Source organism: Papio anubis, chromosome 12, assembly GCF_008728515.1.
Source record: "Papio anubis isolate 15944 chromosome 12, Panubis1.0, whole genome shotgun sequence".
Taxonomy (NCBI): domain Eukaryota; kingdom Metazoa; phylum Chordata; class Mammalia; order Primates; family Cercopithecidae; genus Papio; species Papio anubis.
This window is the reverse complement of record NC_044987.1, coordinates 31,165,414-31,181,552: the sequence shown is the minus strand read 5'-3', so window position 1 is coordinate 31,181,552 and position 16,139 is coordinate 31,165,414. Positions and strand designations below refer to the sequence as shown.

Below are 16,139 nucleotides of genomic sequence, written 5' to 3'. Positions count from 1 at the left end.
TATGGGTGTTTTAATAAGATTACTGTACAAAGTAATCTTATTAAGAAGGCAAGTAAAACATTGGCAATCATTTTTTTCCCAGCTCATTAACTAAAAAGCAAACAAAACACTTTAAAATGTCATTCCCCCTTAGGTAATCAATATGGAGAAATCATTCTTTAAACAAATTCACCACTGAAAAATCAACCTTTACCTTAAATCCTAATAGAAACACTCCCTTATTATGGAAAAATAATCTCCTTACTTCTCTCTACTCATACAATGACACTAGAAACGTTACTGAAGTTGTGACTGGTCTATGAATATGAACAAAGTTTTCCTATCACTGGGATACTGGATGGTTTGAAAAGGAATGCACAAACAGGCCTGCTGCTAGTACAAAAGTGCCCTTTACATGAATTAGGAAAGGATTCCCTTTCCTCAAGTCACTTTATTACCAACAGGCAGAAAATTGTGATAATTAGCAATACTGCAATACTACCAATGTAAATGGCTCTACTGAGCTGTGTACAATTACACCCAGAGTTCTCTCATGATTCTTTATTCTATTGTCTTCTTTTCCTATGTGTATCTTAACTAAATTCATATCAGAGCTAATGTCCTCTTAAGGCAAAAAAAAAAAAAAAAAAAAATTAAAAAGTGCTTTAAACAAAATTCCCTATATAATGACAGTTAAAAATATCATAAATATGCCACTATCAACAATAACAATGATGATACAACTTAATAATACAAGTTTTTTAAGAAAAACTGGACATGATCTTTCCAATTCTAAACTCTGAGATAAGACATCTGCATAAGACCTTGGCAGCTTTTATAGAAACCCAGAGCTAAAAGTAGGAGCATTTTTCCAATACCTAGAAATGTTTATTAGCTGCATCAGCATATCATTATCCCAGAAGTCAAGGCCAACAGTCTTCCAAACTGTGCAGAGATGACTATAATGAGCCATACCATCAGCAGACTACGTTGCCAAATATTAAGACTGTTTAAAATCTTGAAAATTCTATAAATTCACGGTGAATGGGAACCTCAAAAATCCAAAAATTCAATTTACAAAAATAAATACCACTCTGACACTCAAGGGACATCTTCACTTTAAGGCCTTTGTCACAAATCTGAATCTTTATTGTTCTGAAATAAATGTTATAAACATAACTCAAAACAAAAACTTCAATATTCAGTCTAAGAAGAGGTGTGGCTCAATGCCCATCACATGTAACAAGAAAAACCTCCTTTAAAAAAAGGAAAAAAAAGTACTATGAGAAGTCTTTCACATGAATGAAAATGCACCCGTTGGATTTTTTTCCCCCTCATCACATTAGCTTGTATACACGTGGGAATCAAAAGGTTTGCATTTTCTTCACAATAGTTCTTGCTATGATGTTTGACGGACTTTTTGCCACTCAACAAATTCATCAAGAAGAACAGGCCCTAGAAAAAAAGAAACAATTTTTGTCAGAATTCAGTGAACTCATCTCTCCAATTATAAAACAAACAAACTCCCCACGAGCTCTGCAATGACAGAGGACTGACCCTTCCCTTCTTTGGGTGTTCTACTTCTAGTCACTTTATTCCATTTAATGGTGCTTCCTTATTAGCCTTTTCTTTTTTGCCCTTAAATACACAAGGAACAACGGTATCTATAGTAACTTCCTTCTCAAGGTGTTTCATGAACCCTCCAATAACTGAGTCAATACAAATCTCTCCCTTTTTCTAAGTGTCCATAGCATTCTGGCATGTAATTACTAAACAATCTGAAAAGTGTTGAAGGTAATATTTCTATGTTGCCTTCCCAAGAAGTATATAAGCTTGTTGAGAGGGATCAACTATAACAGAGACTTTACTTTATTCCAATAACAGGATGTAGTACAAAGCTGAACACAAAGCAAGTGCCTAATGAATATCTGACTAATGAGCTAAGTACTATTCTAAATAAGATATTTTTATAATGCAGGAGAAGTCCAAACTCATCTGTTGACAGAGCCAGGTAGGCAGTTTAAATGAGCTCAGTGTTTATTTTGTTTAAATGTAGGAAAAATCACTGCCACAAAGAAATATGCTTGCTCTATTCTTCTTAAAACACATAATCCTCTGGTGGTCTTTTTCCATTGTTTTTGACAGACATGTTTCTCTACTGTAAGAAAAACAGCAGAGCAAGTATGATAATAAATGGCAACTGAAAAACAGCCCAGCCTAGGTGTTAGCATACCATGAACTGTCAAACTGAAAAGCAAGTCCAACACAGTTAATACTTGCCTCTAGCCTCTGACTCCTATAAAGGAGTACTATAGAGGTACAGTTTTGTCAGACTTTTTAAATTTTTCAAACAAATCTAAAAGTTGTATTTTAATACAAAATCTCCTAGTTTTAAATGTTGATACAAAATACATAAATATACACATCTACAGGCCATATACAGCCTTTGGGCTGCCAGGTTACTGCTGCTAGGTATTATTTCTTTACAATAATACTAAATTTTATATCATCTTGTAGAGAGAGGACAAAATGTATGTAGGAAGAAATAAAGTTATCCCTTCTGTTATTTTATTTTTTCAGTGTCACAGAAAAAAAGTGTAAATTTCAGTTTAAGTTTATAGGAATGTACTTTTCCTTGTAACCCTTCTGAACACTGAAAACACATGCAACCAACCAAAATGGTGGTGGGAACTGAAAATAATTTATAGTTCTACAGAATTAACTTGGTTTATCTAATTAATTTATCATTATTTCAAAATCCTGTTTTATGGCATTCTAGCCTTTCCATGGAGGAGTAGGGACAGATACTTTAACTTGAGGGATTAAAAAATTATAACTATTTCACTATCAGTTTACTCACAATCAATTTACAGTTTTCAGAGAGAAGTTATACTGACATTATTTGCCATATTGTTAATGGGTAGCATAATATTACAACAACTCTTTAAAGCTTTTTCTATTGTGGCTGATTGTTTTGCTGTTATATTTTAAAAATCATGACTGTACTTTCCTTCCATAGGCAAATGCCAGGAAAGACAGAAACAAAGCTGATTTTTAGTTTCTAGATGCAAAAATTATAATTTAAATTTAGCTAAAATGTTTGGTTACTGAGGAACTGAACACATTTCACCTACCAGCATAGATTTTATATAATACTGCTGAATCTAAGCTTTCTCTCTACTTCTCCCACATCCCCCACATGATTAAATAATGTTACTATTACAAAATTTAAAACTTCTATGCTAATACTACATAAATCCATACTCTCATTTAATATTTTTGGAAATTTTATTTTCAAAGGAACATGCTATGTTATACTTACAAGCACCATCTTCATCATAGTTACTAAGATCGGCATGGACTGTTCTGCTGAATTCTAATACATTGTACCATTGATCTTTGTTCATAACACGATACTTTGATTGCTGCAAAAAATGATTTAAATATTTGTATTTAAATATTTAAACAAACATCATTTACTCAATTTAGTAAACTAAGTTATAACTTTTTTTGTCATTTGGTTTTTCCTAAAACATTTATTATTCTTTTAATTATTTGTGTTTTAAGAGATTCCTCATGGGCATTTACATATTAACATCATCTATTTTTTACTTTTTTTTTCATTTTTGAGGAATAATAAGACCACTGAGTACTAATAGTAAGGATAAAACTAACTTTTACATATGTATATACTTGTGTTACCACCAATGAGATCACGATATATAACATTTCCTACATCCAGTATGTTATCTTATGCTGCTTCCTAGTAAATCATTTCTTTGCTTAAGATTTACTGGTTAGCCACATTTTGAGTTTGGCATCTTTGGAGACAACTGAAAGAGTATAGGCTTTGATTTAAATCCCATCCTTCCCACTTAATTGAGTGATTTTGGGAAAGTTACTTAAGAATAGAAACCACTTCCTCATTTGTTAAATGGGGGATAGAATTTAATTCAAAATGGTGTTATAAAGATTTTTACAAATGTATGCCAAACAACCTGCACAAGTGTCTGAAAATATTTAGTTCTTCTCAGCTCCCCATAGAGCTGAATATTTTTACATTCAGTTAAATTTATTTTTGCCCAAAACTACTAATAGAAAGAAAATAGATACCATCCATCAAAAATAATTTATAGGACTTAAAGATTGAATCATGCATAAAACTCATTCATGTAAGACCTTTTCATACCCCTCTCTCTCTCTCTCTCTCTTTTTTTTTTCTGAGACAGAGTCTCGCTCTGTCACCCAGGCTGGAGTACAGTGGTGCAATCTCGGCTCACTGCAACTTCCACCTCCCTGGTTCAAGCAATTCTCGTGCCTCAACCTCCCGAGTAGCCAGGACTACAGGTGCACACCACCACATCCAGCTAATTTTTTTTGTATTTTTAGTAGAGATGGGGTTTTCACCATGTTGGCCAGGCTGGTCTCGAACTCCTGGCCTCAAGTGAGCTGCCCACCTTGGCCTCCCCAAGTGCTGGGATTACAGGTTTGAGCCACCATTCCTGGCTGATATCATTGTCTTATATCATAACTTTTACTACTCTGGGAAAAGGGAAGTTGCTATAAGCAATGTGCTTTATGATAAATTATTTCCAATGGAAAAAAGCATCTGTATTCAAGATATGGTGAGAACTATACCAATAACCCTAAAATTACAAAGACACAAAAACAGTTTTAAAAACAAAAACTAGACAAAGAAAGCAATGGAAAAAAAGAATAGCATCTTCTTAGAATCACTGCCTATAGTAGGTGCTATGATAAACCTTCTAAAAGAACACTTCATCATTTCAGCTTACATCTTTTTAGTAACCAGCATATTTAAGTATACTATTATAGTCATTCTCATATTTGTGGACATAAAATATGAATAGCTTTATTCTCTTTCTTTAGATTGAGCCTAAGTAGAAAAGGAAAGTTGTATTACTAAATTGGTTATCTTATGTACATTTCAGCTTAAGACCCTGTATAACAAAAGAAAATCAGATTTAGAAGTTTATGATTTGCGTGCTAGCATTAATTCTCTCTTACGAAAACCCCGAGAAACTAACTTTGCATGACAAATGTCTGTGCTACAGTATATTTCTTGGAGGTTTCTTTTATTGGGGCAGGGAGGGGGGTAGGATTGAAGGTATCTTAGGTACAAAATATATTAACAAGCATGAACATCTAAAAATAACTGATATGTACATATTTTAGAATTTTTTCTCTACTCAAGGAGTTTTTTTAAGTATACTATTAAAAATCTACTTGTTCCTCAAAAGTATAACTTTCAGATTAAGTTTTAAAATAATATTTTCAAAATTCAAAAAAAAATACATACCTCCAGGTACTGGTAAAATACTGAAAACAGTGGCCATGTCCTCCCAAGCAGAAGAGCTAACATAGATTTAGCAGTATCAATATCAAGGCTTCTCTGATCTTTATCCTAAAATGTAAATGAAAAAGTTTTCCTAAGTGTGGTCTCAAGATGAAAAGCGATTAAAACAACAAAACAAGAAAATTGCACCTACCCTTGCAAAATCAAAGGCATATCTGTAGATATTCTTAAATGATGAAATATCATTCAACTGTGAGCGCAAAAAGTCAAATTTGTTTTGTAACTTTTCTGTGCAGTCACACCTTGAATAAAAGAAACAGCAAACAAATTACATAATCAAGAAAATCAAATAAAAGTATCATTGGGGGTTAGAAGGAATCCATTAAGAAAAAAGTGAGTGCATTTATGAAGTTAATTTAGTTTTAAAATTCTGAGTCACAAATTTATAGTGATAAATTTCTTGCCTTGCATCTACCAATGCAATAAAAAAAGAAAAAAGGGGAAAAAAGAAAACCTGGGAATCAAAGAAAGTTCACTCCAATTACTTTTCTTAAAAACAAACAACTCATTCAAAAATTCCAATAAAATCAAAGTTAAAAAGAGATGTATTAAAACATGTTTTATCACATATACAGCTAAAAATGGCAGAGCAAATGAAATGAAACATGCCTTTGTCACATACTTCTTTAGAAAGTTCTTAGGTAACAGTTTGGTGAAAGACGTTAGTCCTGAGTGGTTTTAAAAGTTTAGGACATAACACAGCGGAAAGTAATACATTATATTAAGTGGTTCAGTCAGAAATCCAGATCCCTATATTTTTGTGAACAAAAAGTTAATCAGCAGAAGCACTTAACTTCAAATAAGTTACATATGCAAAAGCATGCAAACAACAAATCATGTGTTATTTTTAAAGACAACACATTAAATATAAGCAGCTAAATATATGGAAGGCTCAAAAATCTTAACTGGCTTTCTCTCAGTGGGTTGATAAATTCCACTGTTTAGCAAGAAGCAAGGCAGTCAAGGCCTTTCACAATTTGTTACAAATCGCTAGTTTCATCTCCTGCCACTTCCTGATAACCTTACCATGCTCTAATTATATCACTTACCATTCCCAAATGCCACAGCCATGCTTCAGCACCCATTATTTCTACTTGTAATCTCAAACATGCTGATAAAAATATTATTCATCAAGACTTAACTCACATTTTGCCACCTCTGAGAAACCATCTGACTCCCTTTAATCAAATTAATTGTGCCATCTACTGTGGTCTACAGTATTCCACTCAAAACTGAATTTTAGTTATTCAACAAACTCTCCAGACACCTGGCATTCTCGGATTTAACTAAGACTACACTAAATCAATAACGCAAAGGCCTATGATGTGTAGTAACATAATTTCATTAATGTGTAAATATTTTGGACAATTTTCTAATATTAATTAAACCTTGCATTTCTAGAATAAGTCAAATTTGGTCATGTTACCTGTTTTATACATTGCTAGATTTTGGGACTGTTTTGCTATCTTCCTAAGTGAGACTAGCTTGTAAATTTCATTCTTACTCTCCTTGCTAGTTTTGTTAACAAGATTGTAGTACATAAGACTCAGAAAATGAAAAGAGAATTGCTACTTTTTCCCCCGTTTTTTGAAAAAGCTTATGTAACCCTGGAATTATCATCTGTCCAAACTCAGGTGAGTACTGAGGGAAGGAAGACTTTTAACTAATAAACCAACATTTTTAATGGTCATAGGGCCATTCAGAATTTCTATTTCTTTTTGAATGTTTTGGTCCCATACTTTTCTGATAACTAGATTATTTTACATATAAGTTTATTTAAATATGATTAAAATTTATAACATTTTCTAATTTGCATTAACATTATCTTCATCGCTTTTTTGTTTTTCTTGCCAGAATTAATTCATTTAATATAGTATTTAGGGCTATAGATTTCCCTCTTGCTACAACTTTAGCTGCAACCACAAGTTTTGATAAGTATTGTTTGCAGAACTATCATTCGATCGAGCAATCCCATTACTGGATATATACCCAGAGGAATATAAATCATTCTACCATAAAGATATGCAGGTGAATGTTCATTGCAGTACTATTCACAATAGCAAAGACATGGAATCAACCTAAATGCTCATCAGTGATGGACTGGACAAAGAAAATACGTATACACCATGGTACATGTACGCTCTGGAATACTATGCAGCCATTTAAAAAAAAACATGATCGTATCTTTTGCGGGAACATGGATGGTGCTAGAGGCTATTATCCTTAGCAAGCTAATGCTGGAAAACCAAATATCACATTTTCTCACTTGTAAGTGGGAGCTAAATGATGTGAACTTATGAACACAAAGAAGGAAACAGCAGACACTGGGGTCTACTTGAAGGTGGAGGGTGGGAGAAGAGAGAGGAGCATAAAAGATAACTGTTAAGTAATAGGCTTAATACCTGGTAATGAAATAATCTGCACAATCAACCCTGTGACACTACTTTACCTATGTAACAAACCTTCACATGTACCCCCAAACCCAAACATTTAAAAAAATAAAGATCTTACAATTCAAACATACATGTATATTTTTGCTTTTAGTATTTACTTATAAATGACACCTTGACAGGAATTGTTTTGAAGGAGTGATAGGGATAGAAATTTTACTGGAATAGGTTTAAGAGAGAATGAAGAGTGGAACTGGAGAAAATAAGTATAGATGAATACTTTCAAAGAGTTTGATTCTAAAGTGGTGCAGACAAAAGAGGCACTAACTTGAGTGGGATGCAGTCAATGAACTTTTCACACTCACTCTCTTCTAGGTACAACTAAAATGCCTGAACATTATATAGAAAATAAACACAAGACCCTGAAAGGTGGAAACCTGAGGAATTACATGGTGGTGAGTTCTCTGGGTTTCTTTTTGCCTAATGTATTCCAAACTTGGAGCTGAAGAAGCTAGTAACCAGAAACAACAATGGGGGCAGACAAAAAGCCCCAACAAAACCCTGCCTTTTCTCTAGCCAAAAGACGAAGAAAGGAGGAGCCTCACAAAACAGAAAACTCTTAGAAAATAAACACTCTCCTGGCTAACACGGTGAAACCCCGTCTCTACTAAGAAATACAAAAAACTAGCCGGGCGAGGTGGCGGGCGCCTGTAGTCCCAGCTACACGGGGGGCTGAGGCCGGAGAATGGCCGGAACCCGGGAGGCGGAGCTTGCAGTGAGCTGAGATCCGGCCACTGCACTCCAGCCTGGGCAACACAGCGAGACTCCGTCTCAAAAAAAAAAAAAAAAAAAAGAAAAAAGAAAATAAACACTCTACTCCAGTTAAAAACCACTGAAAAAACTATGGCCCAACTCCCACCAATGCCAGCAAAGACTGAATGGAGACCTAAAATGCCCACCCTTACCAGGATATAATAAAGCCTCTCTCTCAACTCCTACAATGCTGGTGGAAACCGAAACCACACAGGTAACATGAACTTCTGCTCTCGTCAGGTAGTAACAAGCAGCCAATCCTCTTCTGCCCTAGGTTGATACAGAGGAGGCCTAGTGAAGAGTCTGGGCTTTCACCATCACCCACTGGTAACAAGGCACTCCTATCCCTTTCAGACAAGAAAGCATCAGTAAAAGTGTAGTGGGAACCCAGAACTCTCATCCCTGCCCAGCAGTCACAAGGGATATCCTTCCTTAGATGTCAATGGATGCAGAGTAGAAAATTCAATTTCTACCTGTACCTGGCAGTAAGAAGGTAGCAGCTCTATTTCTCTTGCCAGAATAGCATTAGAGTAAGCTAGTTAAAACTGAAGATTTAAATATGATCCAGAGATGCAGAGTTTTATAACATACTACCCAAAATATCCAGGTTTGAAGTTAAAAAATCACTTGTCAAACCAAGATCTCAAATGGAATGCAAAAACACAATCAATACTCGCAAACACCAAAATGACAGAGATGTTGAGAATTAGTTGACACATTTTAAAGTAGCTATCATACAAATGCTTCAACAAGTAATTAAAAACATAATAGAAAAATGAAAAAATATAAAGTCTCAGCAAAAAGAGTCCAAGGACAAAGAAATGTAAGATATAAAAAAAGAACCAAATGGAAAATTTTGAACTGTAAAATACAAGGTAGACTTAAGCCCTAATATATCCATAATTACATGACAGTAAGTAGTCTACACCAATAATGGATTTTAAAAAGCATGAACCAAACATATGCTGTCTAGAAGAAACTTTAACTTCAAATAGTATAGGCAGACTGAAAGTGAAACAATGGAAAATAATATCTCATAGAAATATTAAAAGAAAGCAGGAAGTGGATTTCTACATTAGATGATATTAAAATAGAGCAACTTCAGAGTAAAGAAAATGATCAGAATAGAGGGGATAATTATATTATAACAAAAGGGTCATTCCATCAGGAAGACATAGCAATCCTAAACTATTCTAAGCAATCCTATATACATTAAACAATAGAGCTGCAAAATGTGTGAAGTAAAAACTAAACGTGTGAAGTAGCACTGAAAAGAGAAATAAATTCATAATTATAGTTGGATTGATAGAAACACTGATAGAATTCAACAAACTCACAGAACTTAACATCATCAACCAACAGGATCTAGTTGACCGTAGCAGACTACTCCATTCAAACACAACAGAATACACATTATTTTCAAGTGCCCAGAAAACATCAAACAAGATAGACCAATCTGGAGATATAAACCCCTCAACAGAGTAAACATAACTGAAATAAAAAAGAATGTATTCTCTGACAATGGAATCAAACTAGAAATCAACAACAGAAAGTTAAAGGCAAAATCTCCAAACACTTGGAAACTAAACAGCAAACACCTAAATAATCCATGGGAAAGTTAAGTCTCAAGGGAAAACAAAAAATACATTAAACTAAATGAAAATACAACATATCAAAATGTTGACACACAAAGCAGTACTGAGAGGGAAATTTATAGTGCTAAATACACACATTAGAAAAAAGAAAAAGCCTTAATCAACAATCTAAGCTTATATCTCTAGAATTCAGAAAAAGAAAGGCAAAATAAACATAAAGCAAGCAGGACAAAGTAAATAAGAGCAGAAACTGCTGAAATTGAAAACAGAAAAATCAATGCAACAAAGCACATTGAAAAGATCAATAAAAATTGACAATTTTCTAACAAAACTGACAAAAAAAAGACAGAAGACAAAAATTACTTATATCAGGAATGAAATGGGGTATCATTACAGACCCACAGCTATCAAAAGCATAGTAAGGGATACACATTGAACATACACAATGTATGATAGTAAGGGATCACAATGAACAACTCTACACACCTAAATTTTTCTACACATACAAAGATTTTTATACAGATAAAATCTATATCTATATAATTTTATATAATCCATATCTATATGATCTATATCTAATCTATAGATAGATATTTTATATCTATAGACCTATATAGATATCTATAATCTATATCTATGTAGATATTTTAGATATAGATTTCATATAGATTTTTATATAGATATAAAAATTTTACACATATAAAGATTTTTCTACATGAAAACTTGTATGAAATGGACCAGTAAGTTCCCTGAAAAACAGAAACTACCACAACACATACAATATACAGTAGATAATCTGAGTAGCCCTGTTATTATTAAAGAAATTGAATTCAACATTTTAAAACTTTCAAAAAAGAAACTCCAGGAGCAAATGGTTTCACTACAGAATTTTATCAAACCTTTAAAGACTTATTCCACATAATCTCTCTCAAAACATAAAAGATTAAGAAAATTTAAAATATTTTTAAAAAGAAAAATTAAAAGATAAAGAAAACTTTATTTAATAAAGCCAGTATTACCTTGACACCAAAACCAGGCAAACATAAAAAAAGCCCCATAATTTTATCATTTAATACAGAGAAAGCACTTTAAAAAGTTAACATTCATTCATGATAAAACTCTCAGGGGAAAAAAAAAAAAAAAAGAGGGACATGTCCTCAACTTGGTAGAGCATAAATAAGTAACTTATAGGTAACATAACAGTGAAAGCCAACGTTTTCTCTCTACGATGGGGAACAAGGAAAAGATGCATACTCTTACCACTCTTATCGACATAGTGGTAGAAGTTCTAGCTCATGCAATAAGTCAAAAAAAAAAAAAAAAGAGATAGGAGAGGATGTGGAGAAACAGGAATGCTTTTACACTGTCGGTGGGACTGTAAACTAGTTCAACCATTGTGGAAGACAGTGTGGCAATCCCTCAAGGATCTAGAACTGGAAATACCATTTGATCGAGCAATCCCATTACTGGGCATATACCCAAAGGATTATAAATCATGCTGCTATAAAGACACATGCACACATAAGTTTACTGTGGCACTATTCACAATAGCAAAGACTTGGAATCAACCAAGTCTTTGTATACACACAAAATATACAAATGTCCATCAATGATAGACTGCATTAAGAAAATGTGGCACATATACACCATGGAACACTATGCAGTCATAAAAAAGGATGAGTTCATGTCCTTTATAGGGACATGGATGAAGCTAGAAGCCATCATTCTGAGCAAACTATCACAAGGACAGAAAACCAAACACCGTATTTTCTCACTCATAGGTGGGAATTGAACAATGAGATCACTTGGACACAGGAAGGGGAACATCACACACCAGGGCCTATTGTGGGGTGGGGGAAGCGGGGAGGGATAGCATTAGGAGATATGCCTAATGTAAATGACAAGTTAATGGGTGCAGCACACCAACATGGCACATGTATACATATGTAACAAACCTGCACATTGTGCACATGTACCCTAAAACTTAAAGTATAATTTAAAAAAAGAAAAGATATATAGATCAGAAAAGAGAAACTGTCCCTATTTCCAGATGACATGACTATGTAGAAAATCCAAGGTCTATACATAAAACATCTTAGAATTAATAGGTGAGTTCAGCAAGGTCACAGGATACAAGATAACATATAAAAATCAATTGTATTTCTATATATTAGTAATGAACATGTGGACAATAAAATGTAAAATACCATTTACAACAGGTTGAAGTAAAAATAAAATACTTAGGTGTAATTCTAACAAAAGAGGTATAGGACTTATATGCTGAAAACTACACAAAACTGATTAAAATAATCAAATACCTAAAAAAGTGAAGAGACATTATCTATCTTCCAGTATTCAAAGCAAGACTGACAAAAAAAAAAGAGAGAAGACAAAAATTACCAATATCAGGAATATCAGAGTAATCAAAGACTCAAAATAGTAAAAACGTCAATTCTCCCCAAATTTATATGCTGTTTAACCAAAATCTCAGCAAGATATTTTTGTAAAGAGAAGATTATTCTAAAATTTATATGGAAAAGCAAATACACTAGAATACCTAAAACAATTTTGAAAAAGGATGCCATCAGTCTGTCTGATTTTAAGACTTACTATTTAGCCACAGTAATGCAGTAATCCAGCCACAGTAATCCAGTGTGGTACTGGCAGAAGGTTAAGACACATCAGTGGAAAAGAAAACCCAGAAATAAATGTACACAAATATGTACAACATTTACATACCTTTTACAGAAATTAATTCAAAACGCACCACTGACTTAAATGTAAAATTTAATAATGCAAGCCTTCTAGAAAAATACATGAGAAAATTCTCAGGATATAAGGCTAGGCAAATAATTCTTAGACTTGACATCAAAAGTACAATCAAAAGTACATCAAAACTGAGCTGGGGGCTCATGTCTGTAATCCCAACATTTTTGGAGACTCAGGCGGGCAGATCACTTAAGGTCAGGAGTTCCAGACAAGTCTGGCCAACATGGTGAAACCCTGTCACTACTAAAAAATAGAAAAATTAGCCAGGTATGATAGCACATGCATGTGTGGATACTAGGGAGGCTGATGTGGGAAGATCACTTGAACCCAGGAGGTGAAGGTTGAAGTGAGCCAAGATCACAGCACTGCATTCCAACCTGTGCAACAGAGTGAGACTCTCAAAAAAAAGTACACTCCATAAAAGGAAAAATTAATAAACTGGACATCATCAAAAACTTTTGCTCTGCAAAAGAGCTTGTTACAGGAATGAAAGAAGTTATAGAATGTAAGAAAATGTTTGCAAAACACACATTCAACAAAAGACTAATATCAGCAAACTCTGAAAATTCAACGGTAAAAAAATTTATCTTCCATGTCTGCTAGCATCTATTTCACATTCCCCTTCTACCTCTCTGCACTAATTTCCTTAGATATTGCAGATCACTCATCCTTACACATCAACTACATCTATCTTTTATCTCATCTGCTGAGTTTTTGTTCGTTTGTTTTGAGACGGAGTCTTGCTCTGTCCCCAGGATGGAGTGCAGTGGTGCGATCTCAGCTCACCACAACCTCCACCTCCCGGGTTCAAGCGATTCTCCTGCCTTAGCCTCCCGAGTAGCTAGGACTACAGGCGTGCACTACCATTTTCTATTTTTAGTAGAGACAGGGTTTCACCATGTTGGCCAGGATGATCTCAATCTCTTGACCTCGTGATTGGCCCGTCTTGGCCTCCAAAAGGGCTGGGATTACAGGTGTGAGCCACTGCGCCCAGCCACCGAGTATTTAATCTGCTGTTTTTCACTTTCAGAAATCTAATTATTTGGAGTCTGATATCTAAGACCATTCTCTTTTCTGTAACTATAGAGTTATGTGGAAATTGTGATAATTCATACATTAATCTTAAAGGGTCTGATTCTCAAGTTCATTTTTTAAGATTGATTTCTCAATATGTTTAGTGATTTCTGATTATACATTTAGTGATCATGGAACTTTTTTCTGCAAAAAATTGAGGTTTGTGTAAAATTTCTCTACAGAATAAATTTTACAAATTTCTTTACATTCCATTACAAACAGGGGAGTCTTATTCTAAAATACATTTTTGGCATGGGTCATACAGTGAATTCCAGCCCCAAATCTGCAAGACAGAAGATGGAGGACTAGGAATTCTCTCTGGTAGAAGACCTTTACCTCTAATTGTATGTAAAACCAAGCCCAGGTCATCAAATCTCCAGTTATTGCCTAAGTTTGTCATCAATGTTTTTGATCTGATTCCCATCCTATTAAGGTCTTGCTTGAAATGTGTACCCTGTTCTCAACATGGATGACACGTCAACAGCCAGACCCTAGGTGACTAGGAATAGGTAGGTTTCTTCAGGCTAAATGTCAGCTCCATAGATCTCTATGTAATCACCATCACTCACCATTTCTGGCTTCTGATTATTTTCCTTATAGGCAAGTCCAAGTATACTTTTAAAAAGTTTTTTTGTTTTGAGACGGAGTCTCACTCTGTCGCCCAGGCTGGAGTGCAGTGGCATGATCTCGGCTCACTGCAACCTACGCCTCCCGGGTTCAAGTGATTCTTCTGCCTCAGCCTCCCGAGTAGCTGGGACTTTAGGTGCATGCCACCATGCCCAGCTAATTTTTGCATTTTTAGTAGAGACGGGGTTTCACCATGTCAGCAAGGCTGGTTTCAAACTCCTGACCTCATGATCTGCCCGCCTCAGCCTCCCAACGTGCTGGGATTACAGGTGTGAGCCACCACGCCCAGCCAAGATGTTTTTATATGTTATCCAGTATTTAAGTGTTTTACATGAGAAATGGTTTCTCCACACATTCAGGAGCCATATTGCCAGAAATGGAAATCAAAATTTGGATAAGTTAACCGGAATTCCTTATATACGAATGAATGCACGATATGCTTGATGAGGAAACAAGAAAAAATTATTCTTACTTGTTAGAAATTCCATTACCTACTATTTCACCAAGTGGTTTCTGTTAGTGCAAAAATTATTCATTATGTGAAAAATAATGCTTTAACGAAAGCTGATTTCTACCATGGGGATATGCAAAACAAATTTCTCAGATTACAGGCCACTATAATGTTTGAAAATATGGAGATGAAGTCTTCAAGACCTCCAAACCATCACTTGAAAATGTTCAGAGGGTCCTACATTTTAAGTATCTAGTTACATGTACTCCCTTTCCCACCAAGACTTAAGTAGGGCCTCATCTTCTATATCTTCAAGGTTTTTCTAAAGTAATGTTTTACATATTTTTTAAAAAGTAATATGAGTCACATCTTTCATACAAAATCTCACGCAGAATCTTAACAGACTTTAGACTTAAGTCTTAAGAGGGCAAAGAAGATAAAAGATGTCTCCTGACATTCAAAGTTCTTTCTTTCCTTACCACCAGATTTTAAAAATCACTGTCATAGCATAACACAGGGCCTGACATATAGCACTCCAAAAATATTTGTTAGATAAAAGTGTGACTACCAAAAATAAACCGCAGGGTAGGTGATTTATTTATTTAATTATATCATGTTTCAAAATTCCTATCTGGGAGAAACTTAGTGGTAAATGGTAGATCAAACAAAATCACAAAGCACATAGTGACTGAGAAGTCACTAAAGAGATCAGAATCCAACAAATTATAATATTTTCCAAATATTTTATATTTCACAGGTACACAAAGTTACAATCTCATGTAATTTCAATAAGCTTAAAAATAAAGTGAAGAGAGAAACAAATTTTCAAGTCAAACAGATTGGTTAAAATTCTAGCTTCTCCATTTCTGGCCATGTGGCTTTCAGCAAGTTACTAAACCTTTTTCAGCCTGTTTCCCTGTTATTAAAATGACGACAACAATAATTTAATAGGACAACTATATGGCAAGTTACTTAACCTTTTTCAGCCTCAGTTATCTGATTTTTAAAATGGTAACAATAATAATTTCATAGGACAACCATAAAGATTAGATGAGAATCCATGT

The 16,139-nt window shown here is 34.3% G+C and overlaps 1 protein-coding gene across 4 annotated transcripts in view; it reads right to left on the bottom strand.

The window, feature by feature from the left end:
• Window positions 1-1,092: 1,092 nt before the first annotated feature.
• DCUN1D5 (defective in cullin neddylation 1 domain containing 5) overlaps window positions 1,093-16,139 on the bottom strand; it is a 30,425-nt gene continuing 15,378 nt past the window's right edge. For all 4 annotated transcript variants that reach the window (XM_009187173.2, XM_009187174.1, XM_017948907.2 and 1 more), the window contains 4 exons: window positions 5,490-5,598; window positions 5,300-5,404; window positions 3,302-3,404; window positions 1,093-1,434 (listed from right to left, as the gene is read on the bottom strand). In XM_009187173.2, the coding sequence (XP_009185437.1) occupies window positions 1,379-1,434; window positions 3,302-3,404; window positions 5,300-5,404; window positions 5,490-5,598 (373 nt within the window). In that variant the 3' untranslated portion in view covers window positions 1,093-1,378. The remainder of the gene's footprint in view (window positions 1,435-3,301; window positions 3,405-5,299; window positions 5,405-5,489; window positions 5,599-16,139) is intronic.